The 20,432-nt window shown below is 43.6% G+C and overlaps 1 protein-coding gene across 1 annotated transcript; it reads left to right on the forward strand.

Annotated features, from left to right (window-relative positions):
* The first annotated feature begins 14,691 nt into the window (after nt 1–14,691).
* On the forward strand, nt 14,692–17,638 carry vsx1 (visual system homeobox 1 homolog, chx10-like). The gene is made up of 5 exons (XM_018766205.2): nt 14,692–15,088; nt 15,489–15,567; nt 15,906–16,029; nt 16,118–16,298; nt 16,797–17,638. The coding sequence occupies exons 1-5, from the start codon at nt 14,692–14,694 to the stop codon at nt 17,048–17,050; spliced, it is 1,035 nt and encodes a 344-aa protein (XP_018621721.1). The 3' UTR covers nt 17,051–17,638.
* The last annotated feature ends 2,794 nt before the right edge of the window (nt 17,639–20,432 follow it).

Consider the following 20,432-nt stretch of genomic DNA (forward strand, 5'->3'; position numbering starts at 1 on the left):
TGTGTGTGACTTGCAACGAACACTATGTAGTGTTATAAGCCCACACACCTTATTCACCACAGTGACTTACACTGCTAGATACACTACTTACACTGGGTCACTCATCCACGCATCAGTGAAACACACTCTGTGTCACCCACACACTATGGGTGAAGCTGAACAGCATGTCTTTGGAGTGTGGGAGGAAACCAGAGCACCTGAGAACATGCAAACCCCACACAAACTGAGTGGGGATCAAACCCACATCCTCTCGCACCACCCAGGCACTGCGAGACAACAGCGCTACTCACTGTGCCGCCTCGTATTACATTATGATATGAAGTTTTGTCCTGATGATACATTTTATCCTTGCACTGATGTTACACTGTTGTTGAATGCTATGGTTCTCCTGTGATAATCATGACACTCACTTTTATAACTATTCTAGGTCTTTAATTTGATAAGATTGTTATCTTTCATTAGTGCTTTTCTCTGTAGTTCTTCCTATGCATTTCTTGTATGAGTATCTTGCATTTCTGTATATTTTGTGTACCTTACGACATATTAATGTTCCCTCTTTGAGGAATTGCTGCGGGTTCGGCCGGTGCCCACTGTGTGGCAGGTCTGGGGTTCGAGCCCCACTCGAGGTGCCCTGCGACAGACTGGCATCCCGTCCTGGGTGTGTCTCCTTGTGCCCTGTGTTGCCGGGTAAGGCTCCGGCTTGCTGCGATCCAACTCAGGACAAGCAGTTTCAGATAGTTGCGGTGTTCAGCAGTTCGCCGAGCTTGGCATTTAGATTGCAAACGTTTCATCACCAGTCGAAGTGACATCATCAGTGCACACATTGTGTGGAGTGTGTTGGACTTCTTTCTTTACATATAGTTTGAGCGTGGGAGTTTTCTGGAGGTTTGACGTGATTGGCCAGTTTGTGGTGACCTTCGGCCTTGACATTTGTTTTGGTCTCTGATTGGTCGGTTATCTTGACCTAAATCGGTTTTAAAAAGCCAGTTTAAAACCGGTTAGATACTAGCTTGATCCTAATTGGTCCTTGCATCGCATCGGTTCATAGATGGGATCCAGATCGACCAGGCTGGTACTCTTTAAGCAACTGTATAAACAAACACTCCAGTCTGAATCCCAGCACCAAAGAAATAATGTTCTCAGTCTAAGGAATCTATTCCTTCACAACTTATAACTGCAACCCACTTTCCCAGCCTCTCTCCCAACATACTGGGTCTATGAAGACACAGTCACCCCATCATTTTCCCCAGAGGTGCCCCCAATGGTTACACACGCTATTTACAAGTTACCCACAATGCAACTATTTACACAAAACATCTTCCCACCTGAAGACCAGTAACGCGGGTGGTTACAATATATACACACACACATTTTCAGAACCGCTTGTCCCATATGGGGTCACGGGGAACCGGAGCCTACCCGGTAACACAGGGCGTAAGGCCGGAGGGGGAGGGGACACACCCAGGACGGGACGCCAGTCCGTCGCAAGGCACCCCAAGCGGGACTCGAACCCCAGACCCACTGGAGAGCAGGACTGCGGTCCAACCCACTGCGCCACCGCACCCCCGTTACAATATATATTATTTGATATTTTTAGAAAGTATACAAGTTTATATCAAAACTTGCTAGGTAATTAAAATAAACTGTATATCTTGCTCCACTCTAAGCATGACTGTGGACTCTGGAGCCCAAAAGTTGGCCCTTAGTGCCCCGAGTGAGAAAGTAAGTGCACTTCTCACACAATGTATCCACGCTCTGCCTGGGTCAGCAATCCTGATCTGTTCACAGGCATCGCAACGGTTGAGAGTCTGGCTGTCCCAACTTTCCCTGGCTGTTGAACAAGGATGGTCTCTTAATGAATTTCTCCATAATTGACTTGATGATCTCTTTGTAATTAGCACACTTTGAGGGGGAGGGTTCACTCTGTCATAGGCTAAGTCAATCAGACAAGCTTGTGGCAGGAGGAAGAGTAGTGCCATTGTGGCGTTAATTGAAGAAGACAAGTTTGCGGGTTGGGTCTAGCAAGTCCACATGCTGCAGGATGTGGTGGCCCAGGGACGGCCTCCTCCTGTCTTTGCAAACATCCCCCAAGACCCGTAGATGGGACACGGATACCGCAACAGGGCTCTAATGAGCTGCCAAGGTCATAAGTGACAATGGCCCCTGTGGAGAGGTGAGCCAGTACCCTTCCTGGCAGGTCCACCGAAGCAGGGGTGAGGGGTTGGAGCCCAGAGCCAGTGACCCGCTGCTGAACGCCAGCAGGCCGGTGTGTTTGCCTTTCCACCCTGACCTTCCAATTTTCCTACCGTCTCCTAAGGGCCACCTCTCCCAGGATGTCAGGAGGCCTAATATCACAGTGCCTTAGTGGTCCAGTGTGTTTCCTTTACAGCTGATCTCAAGTATTTTTCTCATTTTACTTTCCTTCCTTTAATATTTCTTGTATTCACATACGTGAAAGGCAAAACAATAGACTAATAAATACCTGTCCTGATATGTAGCTGGTATAAATCCTTTCCTGATGTGAAGCAGGAGCTTCTTTTTTGAAAGAAAAACAAAGCTTCTTTCAAATTACATTAACTTTAACAGTTATTTATTTATTTATTTTAATTTTAACATTTTTTTATTTATTTATTTATTTATTTATTTATTTATTCATTCATTCATTCATTTACTTGTTTATCATTTATTTTTTTATTCAAGTTACCCACTTACATTCAAATGCTCCTATTTGAAGTTATACATGTCAAAATATTTTGGGTCTAACAAAGCTGCATGAACAGATTTTCTCAGCAAGTGTCTGTGCTTCAATCATTTCATTCCCCTGTCTATTCTGCTACCCTCACATAACAAGAACGGGAAGATTCAGTTGTGTATGGAAGGTATTTCATATTATTTCTCATTATGCATAAAGAATTTGGAGCTTTAACAATTGTCAGCATTTTATTTTTTCAAGCATATCCAGCCTGACTATTTCTTTAATAAACTTAAGCAAAGTTTGCAGTACAGAAGTACAATTCTAATCTTCAATCACAAACTGTTAGACCTAATCTGGATTGACAGTGTGTATTGTCTTATTATTCTTATATACTTATGTTTACGACAGACAATGTGCCTGCATCTCTTCAAAGTAAGATTAAGAACTAAGAGGTACAGTATTTCCCCCCTTCAAACAAGTCTCAGACTCCATGCTGTCATTAGAGCCACCGCCTAATTTACAAGCTGTAATCCCAGTCTGAGAGTTGTTTACACCGGTGAATTAGGTTAATCTACCCACGGGTGTTTGCATAAATGTACATCTTTAAATGATCAGTGAGTCGACGTGCCGAGCTTTTTTTGGACGCACGCCGAAACGTGGACGCGAGTCCCTACAACGTAAACAAAGAGATGGGAAAACGATGCAAGTAAGAGCTGCTCTGAGTGCTGTCGCTGGAGAAGTGTGTGGGATCGCTGTCCAGGACACTATGCCGCTGCTTTTATTACATTTACTCACTTAGCATGTGGGTTACTCATCCATACATCAGTGGAACACACTCTGTGTCACTCACACACTATGGGTGAAGCTGAACAGCATGTCCTTGGAGTGTGGGAGGAAACCAGAGCACCCAGGGGAAACCTACACAGGGAGAATATACAAACTCCACACAGACTGAGCAGGGATCAAACCCACATCCTCTCACACCACCCAGGCGCTGTGAGACAGCAGCGCTACTTGCTGTGCCACCACGCCGCCGATGTATCGCTTCGCTAGCACTTATGGCACACATCACATGCAGCTGAATGGGACGGTTCTGGTTGTCATGGATACCAGGCATGACTGCTACCTGTTGCATTGGTTTTTAGGAAAGAATGCTTTAAAAATTAAAGGTGAACAAATTAAGGTCTGTATGTACATAGCGTCTGCGAATTAGTGTGCGAACGATTTAGTGCTTTTACAAAATTCAGAAAGATTTGCCTCTTCGGCATTTGTTGATGATTGTCCATGGAATTTCATTTACCAGATCAGATGTATAACATATAACAGAGGTATAATGTATAACAGGTATAATGTATCATGAGCAGTAAGTGTTGAGATTGGTAGATCAGTGACTCATATGAAGCTTAATATGCTGTGAAAAAGTTCTTCCTGGCATCTTTAGACTGCTCTGTCTCCGTTTTCACTTAATTCTTACTGACCAAAAGATGTATTCAGTGTTTTTGTTCTATTATTATAGCATAAAATAAGAGAAAAGTGAAAAGAAATTTTAACAACGTAGCACACTTTCAGGTGGCACGATGGTGTATTGGGTAGTGTAGGTGATTAGGTGAGCGTTGCTAGCCTGTGATGGACTGGCATCCTGTCCAGGATGTACCTGCCAAGCCTTGTGCTCAGCGATTCTGTGGTCGACTCCGGACTGCAGCAACCCTCGCCTGGAGAAGCGGTTAACGAAAGTGAGTGAGCGAAACCTATTCCGCACTTTTGAAAAGCTGCTAAAGATCAGTTCACTTCTTTGCACCATAAACATCGTTTTAGCCCTTAATGAACAGCATCTGAGTTTCCACCGGAGCGGCATGGTGGCGCAGCGGGTGGTGCCGCTGTCTCGCAGAGCCTGGATGGTGCGAGAGGGCGTGGGTTTGATCCCTGCTCGGTTTTTGTGGAGTTTGCACGTACTCCCTGTGTCTGCATGGGTTTCCTCCGGGTGCTCTGGTTTCCTCCCACAGTCCAAAGACATGTGTGAGTAACAGAGAGAGAGTGTGTTCCACTGATGTATGGATGAGTGACCCATTGTAAGTAGTGTATCTAGCAGTGTAAGTCACCACGGTGAATAAGGTCTGGGCTGATAACACTACATAGAGTTCATTGGAAGATATTTTGGAGAAAAAGCATCTGCTAAATATGTATAGTTGAGATAATTGCAAATACATCTGATGAGTAAACAGGTTTGTAGAAAACCTTGTCACTATTACACTCTCAGCCACCAGATCTTGCTTTCCTGTATTTGACATCTTAGCATCAACGGAACAATATCAAGATGTTTTGAGTCCTACCTGTCAGGTAGATCTTTTTCTCTGTAGTTTGGCGTGTTTCTCTGTCTCCCCCTCAGCCTCTCAACTGGTGTTCCACATGGCTCAGTCCTGGGACCCTAATCTTCTCCATCTACACCTCTTTCCTTGAATCTGTCACTGCCTCTCCTGGTTTCTCCTATCACTGCTGTGCCAATAATACCCAGTTCTTCTCTATACCCCCGCTCCTCTCATATCACTGCCTGCCTCTCGGAGGACCCTGCGTGGATGACTGATTACCATCTACAGCTCACATCACGTTGTCTGGAACCGCTTGTCCCATACGGGGTTGCGGGGAGCCGGAGCCTAACCCGGCAACACAGGGCGGACCAGCAGTTTGTATGTGTGTGTGTGTATTTCTAACTGTATTGAAATGCTGGGAGCACATCATTTCCAACTGTCTAACTACCATACTATTATTACTATAATAAAAAAAATTATGGGATCACGTTTAATGGCCTGTTTTTATCATTTGTGCAGGTCGCTATGCACTCCTGGTATAGAGACATCAGTATAAACTCCCTTCTTCTCATATACTCTGAAACGGTGAGAATGCACTGCAGTTTAGCACAGTCTTTGAGACGAGCAAACAGAATATCGTGCATCACGAATGGTTCCCAATTTACATCCTAACGGCATACGAATAGTGAAAGGACAGTGAGTAATTGTCACGTACGCGCACAACCAATTGCCGGTCCCACGGGGGGCTCCGGCTAATGAGGATGCACATGCCATTCATCTCTTTCACTCCCAGTGGGGGTCAGAGAGGGATACTTTCAGGCTTTTGTGCGTTTTCCCCGGGGGAACCCGGAGCACGCAGCTTCCCTACGCTGGTCACTGTGACCTGATGCCGCAGTTGCCCATTGCGAATGGACCATTTACTTCCCACTCTGATGATTGGCTTTCGTTGTGCCAGAATCGCTGAGAAATAGCTTTTGACGAGATGTCTGTGCCCTTAATTCAGTAGTATCACCTTTTTGTTGATAAACTTCATCAGCCACTGTAGTAATAATAACGGGGGTGGCACAACTGGTAGCATGGGTGTCTCACGGCGTCGGGGAAGTACGAGCAGACGATCAGGAGTAGGCTCAACCCCGTTCAGTCTGTATGGAGTTTGCATGTTCTCCCCAAGAAAGTTTGCCCTGGTTTCTTCCCACAGTCCAAAGACATGTTTCAGGTTAATTGGTGACTCTAAATAGGGGGCGCGGTGGCGCAGTGGGTTGGACCACAGTCCTGCTCTCCAGTGGGTCTGGGGTTCAAGTCCCGCTTGGGGTGCCTTGCGGCAGACTGGCGTCCTGTCCTGGGTGTGTCCCCTTCCCCCTCCGGCCTTACGCCCTGTGTTGCCGGGTAGGCTCCGGTTCCCCGTGACCCTGTATGGGACAGGCGGTTCTGAAAGTGTGTGTGTGTGTGTGTGTGTGTGTGTGTGTGTGTGTGTGTGTGGTGACTCTAAATTGCTCTCACCATGTAACTGTGTCGCTAATTGCGTGTGCATGGCTACCTGTGTTGGACTAACATATTTCGGAGGTGTTCTCTTCACTGGGGGGGCATTATGGCGTTGCAGGTTTGGCCGAGGCCTGCTCTCTGGTGGGTCTGGGGTTCAAGTCCTGTTGGGGGTGCCTTGCTATGGACTGGCGTCCCGTCCTGGGTGTGTCCCCTCCTTTTCCAGCCTTGCTCCCTGCGTTGCCGGGTTAGGCTCCGGCTCGCCAAGACCCTGCTTGACATTATGTTCAGGTTCCCCTAGACTCTGCATAGCTTAGCACCCTGTGCTTCCAGCACAAGCTCTGGACCACAGCGACCCTGAATTAAGTAAAGTGGTTTTTAAGAGGGGTGGCACAGCGAGTAGCACTGCAGTCTCACAGCACCTGGGTGGCGTGAGAGGACATGGGTTCAGTCCCCACTCGGTGTGTGTAGAGTTTGCATGTTCTCCCCATATCTGCTCTGGTTTCCTCCCACACTCCAGAGACATACTGTTGAGGTTCACACGTAGTGTGCGAGTGACACAGAGAGAGTGTGTTCCACTGATGTATGGATGAGTGACCCAGTGTAAGTAGTGTATCTAGCAGTGTAAGTCACCACGGTGAATAAGGTGTGTGGGCTGGTAACACTACATAGAGTTCATTGGAAGTCGCTTTGGAGAAAAGCGTCTGCTAAGTGAATAAATGTAATAGTGAGTGAGTGAATAACTATGATTACAATAATAATAAAACCCATACACCATTTTTTTTAACTTGAGTATGAAAACAAACCGAGAAAACTCGCCAGAACGCTACACTTATTTGACTGATTAGTGCAGAACCTCACCAAAGTGTCCAGTTCTACAAACTGAAAAAACAGCAGGCCCGACCAACACGCGGTAAGGCGTTGTTGGACAGCACGGAGACCGGAGTCGTGACGTGTTACACGAAAGTCAGCAGCCCTCACCCATCAGAAGGGCTGAGAAACAAGCAAAGGCTACGAGCTGCTTCTTTAGGGCTTGAGCCATGTTGATTGAAAGCAACGTCTGTCTATTAATTCAAAATTCCAATAAAGCCTAAAAAAGTAGTTCTTACAGTCCGATGTCAATTAATAAGAACACCAAATAAGCAAAGCAGAGCAAATAATAAAAAGAAAAACCCAGCAATCCCCAGATCAAGATAAACATTCACAGAATCCCAAACCTAATCTGGAAGTACATTATTTATCTCCCGTAATCAATAAATCCTTTCTTGCTATAATTATAATCTACATTCAGAATTAAAACATAAGTTTTGTGCATGTACGCAGGCCTAAGCTCTCTCTGCGAAATCACAAGGAGGAAATATTAGAAATTTTCAAGATCTCAGACATTTAATTTGAAATGCTCAAATGTTGTATCTATTTTATTTTTTAATAATACAGACAAAACCTATGTCAGGACTTTGTCTGCCCCGCAAATCTTCCCTGGCATTAAATTCTACACGAGAGCATCATTGTTTCATTACGATTATATAAAAGATTATGCTAGGAGGCAATAGACAGAAATCAGATTAAAAAAGGAGAAAATTGATTTTGTCACACTAATGTGTGCAATATTTGGGTGGGGGTGGGGCAGAATGGGGGGGGGGGGGGGGGTCAAGGGCATCTTCTTAGCCCTGAGATGGCATTTGAATCATGTCGACATTTCTAGCGGTGCAATTTCCTGGATTTCAAGATTTCTCGAAGAAGCTGGTAAGGACATGTGCATGTAATTGTGGAATTTGCGTGTGAGCGTATGTGGATTTTGGAGAGATAACACAGCCGCAACGGGGCTGAAATAGTCTTAAATGGAATTTTGAAAGGGGCCTCGTGACAGGCTAAGTGACCAAGGTCTCTTCGGTTTTAAAAAATTATATTTTTTACTGCGGGCGGGGCATGGTGGTGCGGCGGGTTTGGCCTGCGCCTGCTCTCTGGTGGGTCTGGGGTTTGAGTCCCGCTTGGAGTGCCTTGTGATGGAGTGGCGTCCCATCCTGGGTGTGTCCCCTCCCCCTCCAGCGCTGCGTTGCTGGGCTTGGCTCTGGCTTGCCGCAACCCTTCTCAGGACAAGGTGTGTGTGTGTGTGTATTTTTTACTGTCGTTTGAAGTCATAGTTTTTCTTTCCCTGGTGATTAACACATGCAGGAGTTTTAATGAAGAGTGTGAGACATCTGGACTCGGGCTCAGTCTTCCTGCACAACACATGTTTGCAGAGAGCTCACATTGCTCACGGCCTGCGGATTTTTTCTCTCGTGGAGCACCAGCTGTCCTGGCAGAGGTAGAGGCCCGTAGGGAAGTCTACTCCGCATACAGTGATTGACGGCGGGGATGGGCGGGGGGGTCGGTCCGTATCGCGACACCTCGCACTCTAGCGGAGAGAGGTGTGTGCTCTCAAGGCCAGTACACCCAGCAGAAACAATCACAGCAGCATAATGGGGTGTTCAAAAGATACTACCATGGGAAAACCTCACAAGTGTCTCTCGTAGTGTATGTCTGCTGCATCTCGCACAACATCAACATAAAAATCATAAAGGAATTTTCAAACCATAAACAATTTTGTGATGTGGGGCAATTATTTATTTGGATTTTTCTAGTTTTTTTAAGGTAAAATTTTTCATATTAAGAATTACTTTCCGTACCTGTTTCAACGAGACAACGCGGTCAAATTTTAAACTATTTACTACCGACTATTCTTTTTATATTCAGGTTAATTCCCCAAGAAAGGCATTCTTCCAAAAGTTATTTATGATTTCCAGCGTTGCAGTTCTGTACATTATTCTGTCTTGTAAGAGAAATTTTCAGTGCATGGTAACCTTAAAATATAAAGTCAGTATGTTAAACAACGTAAATGGAGAATATAATTTAGTAGGGGTGTAATATGAGTTTTGCTTCCTATTTACTTGATTTCAGGATGGATGTCCATGAGTTAAAATTGGTCTGATTTCTTTGCAGTTCATAAGTCTGTTCCCATCGCCCAGTAGAGGGAGGCAACCAGAAATAGGCCACATGGCACGTCTATTAGTCAGACAGCCTCCATGTGCCGGTTGATCGCCAAAGAAAATTAGAGCAAAAAGCGATTTTTTAACATAACACTCTTTAAGAGATTAATAATCTTTGCTGTGGAGAATCATCTGGAAATCTTCTCTGGAAAATAATGAGCAGAGAAACATTTACTGATTAGTTTAATCCCAGATAATCCCATATGATGACACCATGAAACCCAGCCACGTAATCTGGCTCTTGAAAGAATTTTTTTTTTTCCTTTCACAGTTTCCAGCAAGATGACTTTTAAGAGAAAAAGCTTCTATTCCTCCTTGACTGATTTATCCACATCTTACTTGATTGTTGGTAATTTCATTGCTTACTTTTCTTAATTTCATCCAAAGTGTTTTTTTTTTTCAAACAATCCAAAGTGCCACATTTTAACAATCGAATTGTTCTTGTATAAGATATTTAAACCCCATGAATAATCATCTTAAAATGTCAGTCAGTGGAAAACAAAAGCATTAAAACCTTGTGCGATGTATAAACAATAAGGATTTAATGAAGCCTTTTTTTGTTCAAACTGCTATTTCTTTGCAGTTGTCACATGCGATCGATACGACATGAATTATTTTGGTAGTAATTTTGACATGCTGTCTGTATTGGGTTTTAAGTACACTCATATTTAGTATAGACTGGTAAATAATATTGTGAAGATGGTGTTTCTTCTTCTTATTATTATTATTATTATTATTATTATTTCTCCAAACTTAACAGTAGCCCCCCAACAATGACTCAAGACTGACTCTAAAGTGCACGTCACGTGATCTCAATTTTTCAGTTATCCTGTCATTCAATAAAGCAGGTTAGTCGGTTCAACCTTAGGTTCTGTTTATAGTTTAACTTTATTCTTTCCAGATTTCCTAAACCGCTGATTTTCCCAAAGAGGCAGAACACAGCCGTCACTCTTTGCTTCAACCACGTTTATATGTTATGTAAAGCATTACAGGGATCACATCTGAAAGCCATATATCGAATACTTTCATGAAGGTGCGAACCATTACGGTCCTCCAAGAGCACAAGATATATCAGTTGTTGTTCAGTCCCATCGCTTGTTGAAACATTTAATTCCATAACATGTGGTCTCACCTGCAGGGTGTTGTATTCTTTCTCACCTGCACTGTATTACATTTACTTGACACTTTTCTCTAAAGCAACTTATAGTATTAGGGTTACAACAATTTACACAGCAGGGTAATTTTCACTGGACCAACTAAGGGTAAGTACCTTCCTCAAGGGTACAGCCAGCAGTGGGAGTTGAACCTAGGAGCTTCAGAGCCAAAGGTAGGAACACTAACCACTACACTACCACCTGTACTTTATAAAGCCTCTAAGAATGTAAACCATGGACCCTTGGTTTAATAAATACTGTAATTGGTAGTGTGCCCACAAAGCACTATAATAATTTTTAAACAAATTTCAACATCTATTTAAAGATTTTTTTAAAAGCATTTGAAAGCCATGAACCAGAGCCACACAGTTGCAGAATTAATTGTGATTCTTTAAGAAGGTTTGCTGGATATGTCAAGAAACTCCCCTTTACTGGGACTTGCTGACTAGGATGTGTTTATTGGGCACCTACTTTTGGAAGATTAAAAATATTGTAATAATCATTATGAAAATCATGGTATGACTGCTAGAAGAAATTTTGAGTACCATGACAGATGATAAGAAAACAAGAAAGGTGCTCATGACAGTTTAAATTAGCAAATCAGGAAGTCAGATGGAATGAATGAGTGAATGAATGAATGAATGAATGAATGAATGAAAATCTAAAGTATACCTGTTGCAGTCTAGGAGTCGGGCATCCTGTGATGACAACACACAATTTTGTGAAATAAACCATCTTAATTTGTCTTCAGAAGAAACGCAATTACACTGAAGCTTTTTTCACCCCCCAAAAAAAGCAGGATGAAATAAGCGCAATTAAGAGAAGTGGGGAATCTTAAATAAATCTAGTCAGCAAATTAAATGTCTCCTTACTTATTATGTTTTTTTTCAATTAATCAGTATACATTTCGTTTCGATCCAACTGTTCCACAAAGGTAAATGAAGAATTTCCCATATTCTAACAGGCATATGTACACTACAGCACATAAAGAGGTGTATAATAGATAAATAATTGTAGGTTGACTAACATTGTAAATAGCTTTGGAGCAAAGCGTCAGAAATGAATAAATGTAGATGTAAATGTAAATGTAAATTAAATGTAATAAGTGCATATAGATTATGTCCGAACAGAGACGCATCTATGAAAAGAATTGATTTGAATGCAGTTGCAGCTTAACAGTAGAATTTGTTTAATTACAAGAATCGGAGTATAATATGTCGTATAAATGTATAATCTGACAGGCTCACACTTTTATAATTCCAGAAATAAATCTTATTTTTGATATGACATCATTTGAATTGATGAGCATCTGATATGCGTTCATTATAAGGTGACATTACAGTATTTACAGTCTACATCGGGTATGATGAATATAACGAAGGCACGTCCCAACCAGCATAAAATATTTATAAATTTATCCGTAAGCACCATAAAACAACATTTAATGGATTCGTTTTCTAAAAGCAGATTTTGAATAGCCTTCCTCTTTGCTTAATACGATAGATTAAATAAAGTGTAAATAAATTTAATGCATGTTGTTTACCTCCTTTAAGTAGATATTTGTAATTTCCTTAACAGAACATTAAAATTATAGTATTTTTTATCATTTCTAAAATGAATGAAGACGGGATCCCCTACTTTATTTAGTTTTTCTTGCAGCTGAACAGTCCATAAATATTCCAATTGATCTCAACTTTCCCCCGTTATTCTGCAGCCTGAGAAACTCTCATCCCTCCTAAGCATCATCAGTGATTTTGGGTGCTGAGATACATCTGAATTGGTGTTTACATCAAAACATTTCGTTCATTTCTTCAGTGGGGGCAGGAAATTGGTCACCTTGGTGAATAAGGTGTGTGGGCTGATGACACTACATAGAGTTCATTGGAAGTTGCGACATTGGAAGTTGCGACTTCCAATGAACTCTGTGTAGTGTCATCAGCCCACACACCTTACAAATGTGAATTTGAATAAATGTGAATGTAAATTTGGAGGCAGCTCGGATCACAGAGTGTAAATACAAGAAGAGACCTTCGGCACCATTCATTTAGCGGGCTGATCCTGTACGGATCCATTTATAAATTCCATCAGCAACAGGGCATCGAACACACAACCTTGTCAGATCACCAGTACATGATGATGCCACTGACGTCGTCAATATGTATCCGAGTATTTCGCATAAATCCCTCTCTTTTTATTTATCTGGCTGGCATTAAAACCAAATGAAATCCCTCCCACACCGCGAACTGCTATCTATATCACCTCCAAAATGTAATCACTTCAAATCACGGTCAACGACTCTATTTCTAGGAGTTTTTATTTAACAACAAAGTCGCAGTCGTGAAATTAAAATTAACATGAATGTCTTGTCAGCCAATATCAAGACCATGAGGGTGTGAGGACTGTATTTTTCCCATGTAAAATAAACCATAATCATCGTCTTATAACATAGACTGATTGCTTCGCATGAATTGTAATGTTTTAAAGGCACTTTAATAGTCTGATCTTCTTTCTTTGCTCTTCCCTCCCTCTCATAAACAAGGAAAGAACAGTGAAAATAGAAATAAAATTAAAAAAAAACTGCAGAAATGACTGTTGGCTGCAATTAGCAAACTGTAGATATTCATTGCGCTGTCTTATATATTCATTTTTATTCATTGCTTAAAAATCACATGCATTTCGCTCCAAATGACAAAATAGGGGCGAAAATATAAGCAATAACTACCGCATCGACAACCTTTCAAGCGGGCGACTTCTTGTGACCTGGAATAAGATTATTTAATATTTATTAACTAAGGAGGAATACCCCGCAACTGAAATAACAATTATCCTAAATGAAAGTTATTATTTAGTTAATCCTGGGAACAGCTTGTCAGGGCGATTGGGGTCTTTCTTTAATAATGTAAAATTAATGCGCGCTCCCCTTGTAATTATCTTTATCAAGGCCTTGGCATTTAATCTGAACGTTTAGCGCAAAGAGGCGCAATCAAATGGAGATCTGTGCCGCGGGTGCGGTAAGCTCCTGGTAAATAATTTGGGTAAACAGATGAGAAGGGGAGCTGACACATTTTCTGGGGTTGTTATTGACATGGCATCGGGTTCAAGTCCTTTAATTCTTCACTCTGGCCTGGGAATTGTTTATGATGATATGTATGTTAGCAGATTGCTGCTGTCGGTGTGCTTTAAATCATCATCATGTCGCGCTTGAACATGATGTAGGGAGATATGGCAAGAAAAAAAAAGAAAAAAAAAAAAAAAAAAACATAGGGAACCTGAAGAGTTCGAGTATTTAACTGAAATGATCGAACCGCTTCGTCTGGTGGATGGATATTGGATGGATATTTGGTTGGATATTCCAGTATGTCTTGAAATGTCTTGAAATGTTCAGAAACACAACCTCGTCAAACTGAGCAACTCCATGTGACCAGAAATAAAATCATTATTACGATCCAAATGATACAAAAAGTTATTTGCAGTTCAGATAGCATTTTATCCTACAGCTCAGTTATTTGTGCTGTTTATCATTTGTAGAGCTCTCCGAAGTTTGTTTAAAACGAGACATGTTTAGCAGTGTGCTGGATTAGTGCAATTCATAGATTTTTGGGAGACGCATTGGTTTGACAAGGCAGAATTTATTTAACATTGTTCACCTCTGCATTTTAGGTCTTTAACACAAATAACTATGTCCTCTTTACACCCAAACATACTAGGTGTAAATCATGTATATAAATGAAATAAAGTGATGTAAAGATAAGTGAAATCTGACAGCTCGAAAAAAATAAAAATAAAAAGACTTAGGACCAATTCAGAGAGAGAGAGAAAAAAAAAAAAAAATCCTTATCGGATTTAAAAGAAAATTGGTGGCAATTAATCCTTTGGGATTGGAAAAGGAAAACGCCCCCTCGGCGATGACAGGTCTCCCCTGCGTTCTGATTGGCTACTGAAGCAACCGCCGCGCTTCGGCGCGCGGATAAATGTGCCGCTCGCGCGCCGTCCCGTCCCGTCGTTCCGAGACGCGCGCAGGATCGCCGATGAGCATCATGACAGGACGCGAGGATGCTGCGGACGACAAGCCGAAAGTGAAAATTTTGGCACCGGCTTTTGGGATCGATAAGGCGCGACTCAATGGATCTGGCTTTAGGTCAAAAGGCTTTGCCATCACTGACCTCCTGGGTCTGGAGACGGACCTTCAGCCGCATCAGGTGCACCCCGGCGTGGCGGGCAACGTCGAGGGTCAGGGCGCCGGCATCGGGGGCTTCTCCTTAGCCGGGGGGTCCCTGCCCCTGGGCTTGGGCTTCCTGTGCAGCCTGGCCGCCCAGCAGCCTCCCGGGACACCGTGCTTTCTGCCGAGCCACATCCCGCTCCTTCAGTCCAGGACCGAGGGCCACTTCATGCAGAACCTGGAGCAGCAGAGGGAGACCTACTCCGGTACGAGCTTCTTCGTGGAGATCCCGAGGGTCCGGCGCGTGGGGAGAGGAGAGAAAAAAAAAAAAAAAAAAAAAAAAAATCACTGTCATGGGGCTACAAGTCGATGTCGCGCTTGCGCGCTTTATCACGACGAAAGGAATTCGGGAAATTCATCAAAATCGCAGAATTCCACTGTAACTCGTCGTACATCTCTCACGAACAATTAATTTCCTTTCAATTCATTTACACAAGTTTTTTTTTTTGTTTGTTTTTTTTGTCCCCCCCCCCCGAAATCCGAAAACACTTTCTTTCTTTCTTCAGGGCAATTTTCTTATGTTTCTATTTTTTTTCCCCTCTCTTCCTCGTTATGTACTTTTGTGTCAACAATTCTCGTTTTAAAAACGGTTGTCTTTTTTTTCAGATGACGACTGCCTCTCGGGCGATCGTAACGATGCGAAGAATTCGGGAAATTCACAGAAGAGAAAGAAGAGGAGGCACCGGTACGTGCGACTTGCGGTGGGCGCAGCGCAGCCTACATTACATTTATATACATTGCATTTATATACATTACATTTATATACCTTTTTTATTTAGCAGATCCTTTTCTCCAAAGCTACTTCCAGTGAAGTCTGTGTAGTGTTATGAGCCCACACACCTTATTCACCAAAGTGATTTACACTGCTAGATACACTACTTACACTGGGTCACCCATCCATACAATAGATGGGGGTAAAACAGCCCTAGAAGCGGTCAGCTAGGAAAAAAGGCACGTCTTAAATATGATGACATTTTGGTGGACTGTGATGTGTGCGTGACCTGTTGGCCGTGTGCGTTTCAGGACGGTGTTCACGTCCCACCAGCTGGAGGAGTTGGAGAAGGCCTTCCACGAGGCGCACTATCCCGACGTGTACGCCCGGGAGATGCTGGCCATGAAGACGGAGCTGCCCGAGGACAGGATACAGGTGCGCATCGTCTCGTTACAATTAAATGCGATGCAGGTTAGCCGCGCTCGCAGTTACCGTAGCGCTCGGCTCATTCCCTTCTCTCCAGGTGTGGTTCCAGAACCGCCGGGCCAAGTGGCGGAAACGAGAGAAGTGCTGGGGCCGCAGCAGCGTGATGGCGGAGTACGGGCTCTACGGGGCCATGGTCCGCCACTCGATCCCCCTGCCGGAGTCCATCATCAACTCGGCCAAGAACGGCATGATGAGCTCCTGCGCTCCCTGGCTGCTCGGTGAGCCCCCTCCTCGCGTCCCTCGCTCAGCATCCGCAACTAACGTGTTTGATAGTCGACGCAGCACGTGGCGTAGTGACTGGGGCTGCTCCATGTAATCCAAAGGTTGGTTCGAATCCCATTCTTGATACAGTAACTTTAGCAGCTTTTTCCGCCGAAATGATGCGGCAAGAATAGGCAACTGGATTCAAAGTTTTCTAAAGACACCTTAGATGTCACCTTATGATGTTTTATGACAGACCCAAAACTAAAAAAGTGTATTGTGGGACATTAACAGAAAACGCATGCAGACAAGATATCTTTATATAAGAGCAGGGCAGTCGTTGGTCACCTCCAGTGTGGAAGTGACCAGTGTCTAGCTGTCTAGTGTCCCGTTCCTTAATAGAAAGGGAGGAGTGAGCATGCTTGGTGGTCATTTAGCTCGTGTGTGTGTGTGTGTGTGTGTGTGTGTGTGCGTGTGCGTGCTTTGCTCACGACCATCCCCCCTCTTGCTCATAGGCATGCACAAAAAGTCGATCGAGATGCTGAAAAAAAGCTCTGGGTCGCCGGAATCCACTCACTCCGGTTCCTTCTCAGAAGACTCCAAGGCGAAGGACGGCGACATCGCGTGGGACGGCCGAGCCAACGCGTCCACCGACTCGGAGGACATGGCCATCGACCTGTCAAGCACCTCGAAGCAGGACGGCAAAGGCACTTCGAAAGCATCTCCGCCGCGGAAGGAAGCGTCGAGCGAGTCGGACACCGAGAGCTAAGAGCGTGTGCGGCTGCGTGGGGGACCGGACACTGGACGGAGCGCGCCGTCCGCGCTCGGACTCGTCGAGCGCAAAGACGCGTGCGTCCCTATTACTGTACATTATTAGGAGCGTCCTTGTCTTTCTCTCAGCTGTTCACTTGTACGTGGCATTTGGCTTTCGTTTAATTCGAGCCGCTCGATGAGAGATTAAATGTTTTATCGTTTTAATTTAATCTGTATTTGTGAAATGCGTGTCACGGGTTCTTTTCAAACTCACTTCATCCACACAGATGGGGAAACTTCTTTATTTCCAGAGGCATTGGCTTTAAAACGGGTTGTTCCGGCAGCCGCTGGACACCGCGTCCAGAACAAGGCAGCTTGTCTAATTTCTATAGGGCAAAAAAAAAAAAAAAAAAAACGAAGAAAAAGACAGTTATATTGCTTTGAATGTCCTTCCACACTTCTATGCAATGTAAGGGGTGTTCAGGAGCTGGAAGCCACGTGTTCCTCCTGTTCTCACTGTCGGTCCTCAAGAAGGAAGCACTTAACGCCTTGCTGTTCAAGGTGGACGTTTTCAAGCACTTTAACTGGATTAATAACCGTTGATGAAAATGAAGGGGATGGATCAAAACTGCATTTTGTAAAATAAAATGAAGTATTTCAAGTCTCTTCTTGTTACACCTGTACATCACATAAAATCAGTGCACAATGGCATATTATAAGTAGTGGTAAAACATTAACAATTGTAGACATCCAATGCAATTGTGTGTAGGCCACAGTTTTGGGATGATCCACAGCAGAGGAGCAGGTACAGCACTCAGGAGAGGTTCCCCAGCTCTGCTTTGTTTCTTGCTTTTCTCAGACACCTTATTGAGCTGTTGACCAAATCCCTCTTTTGGTTGAAATTATAGCCAACGATTTTTTTTTTTTTTTTTTTTTAATTTTGCTAGACTGAATTTGCCTTATTCAGGGTGTATATTATAGTGAAAATATTAAAGCTATTTTAAACAGGACCATTCAGTTAATTTGGTACAACCTTTCGGAAATGAAGGGATTCAGTAATGTGAACTCTTTATCATTAATTTTTTATTGTTTCGGAAGACTCTGAAAATGAAGCGTCGGTCCCAGCAGTTCTCATTCACACGAATTTGATGTCGCACGAGTGGAAAAACTACGTAGAGCCTTTCACTCTCACTCGGACAAACAACCTAACCGAATTTTATCACGTGAGAATTCAGCAGCAACAAAATCCAGTTTGCAAAGGCTTGAGAAGCCCTAATAAGGACCGTAACGGGAATGAATTGTCCGACTCAGCAACTGAGAGCGGATAATATTGGTTTATATATGTGCAGATATACAGGTACATTAGCCTTTATACTATAAAGGTAAAATAAATAAATGTTGCATTTCAATTATATTACTCTACACAAAATCAATCTTACAGTATTTTAGCTGCTCTTAAACCTTAGTTCTAAAGAATCTGTTGTTTTTAATTTGAAGATCTGGCATCGCTGGTATGTTACTGGTACGATCCTGACTCTTGCGGCACGTGTGATGTGATGTTTATTCACCAAAGTCAGAAGATCAGTTCTGTAACTGCAGTCTGTAAAGAGACAGAAGATGAGGAAGGCAGCTTCCAATTCTGAGGGCTAAGGTGAGTTCTCAAAAATACTGGACAATTAATTATATGTCTGACATTTGTAGAAAATTCAGTATGAAGACACACACACTGAAACCGCTTGTCCTGGGCAGGAGATGCAGTGAACCGGAGCCTAACCCGGCAACACAGGGGGCAAGGGTGGAGGGGACACACCCAGGACGGGACGCCAGTCCATCACAAGGCACCCCAAGAAGGACTCGAACCCCAGACCCACCGGAGAGCAGAAGTTGGCCGAACCCGCTGCACCACCGCACCCCCTCAGCATGAAGACGTGCCATTTATTTGTTAGTCGTAAAAAAAGGGAACAATTTTCATTACAGCTTTAAAATAACACGTCATAAATACTGCTAACGTTTAACCAGAAGGCTCTCATTTTTGCATGTGGCTGATAGTGTATTCAGGTAAATGTCTATATATATATATATATATATATCTCATTAGAGTCTGTTTCGGGTCTTTGGTAGGGTGAAGATGTTGAAGAGCGGCAAAAAAGATTTCTCAAAGAGGTTACCCTTGGTAGAATGCAAGAAGCAGCATCACGGAGGAACAGGAGAGTAAGTAAACCAAAGGGATTCTTTAATATCGCTATCGTTGTCTTCCTGTTACAGCATATTACTCAGCTCTGTTTACGAGTCGATGAGACAGAAGACTTGTTAGAGGTCATTGGTCCATTCTCGTTGTTGTCTCGTGTTGTGATTTTGACTTTTATTTCCTTCAGCATGATGTCGTCAATCATATCTATCGGCTCTAACTGTACAGGGCGGCATGGTGGCACAGCAGGTGGCACTAGTGTCTCACCACTCCTGGGCTGTGGGTTCAGATGTGGGATTGAATCCAGCTCGGTCAGTGTGGAGTTTGCATGTTATCCCTGTGTTCACGTGCATTTCCTGCGCGTGCTCTGGTTTCCTCCCACAGTCCGAAGACACGTGCTTCACGAGGATCGGTGACTCCAAGCTGTCTCTAGAGCGAGACTGCGTGAGAGACTGAGTCTGTGCGATTGCCCCGAGATGGGATTGCTTCCCATCCATAATTTTCCCTGCCTTGCAGCCAATCAAGCATGTTTCCAGGATAATCTCTGGACCATTGCAATCCTGCATTAGGATAAGCAGTTAATGATGATGATAATGGATGGATGTAACTGTATATGAAAGAGTCTTATTATAGATTGTTCACAGGTTTGGTGAGATGCTGTAAGCGCTGTAAAGATGCCTCACGTGTCCATAGCAGATCAAGACAAGGAAAGGGACTCCTTTGTGCTGAATTATGACAGACAGTGTACAGATAAGAAAAAGCACACATTATCAGTGGCTTGAAAACCTGGTCACACAGGAGAAGAAACTTCCAGGTGTCCCAAGAGAAGTCCTTCAGCTAGGTATAGCTACGACTTGATTATACCTATACCGTGACAGCTGTTGTCAGCCCACACACCTTATTCACCACGGTGACTTACACTGCATCACTCATCCATACATCAGTGGAACACACTCTCTCTGTTACTCACACGCTATGGGGGAACCTGAACAGCATGTCTTTGGAGTGTGGGAGGAAACCAGAGCACCCCAAGAACATGAAAACTCCAGACAGACTGAGCAGGGATCGAACCCACGTTCTCTCACACCACCCAGGCGCTGCGAGACAGCAGCACTACTCACTGCGCCACCGGACCAATCTTGCCTAAGGAATTACACCGACCATAAGCGTGTTTACAGCCGAAGGAATTTTGATTCCATCTTACAGACGA

The sequence above is a fragment of the Scleropages formosus genome, chromosome 8 (genome assembly GCF_900964775.1).
Source record: "Scleropages formosus chromosome 8, fSclFor1.1, whole genome shotgun sequence".
Classification (NCBI taxonomy): Eukaryota; Metazoa; Chordata; class Actinopteri; order Osteoglossiformes; family Osteoglossidae; genus Scleropages; species Scleropages formosus.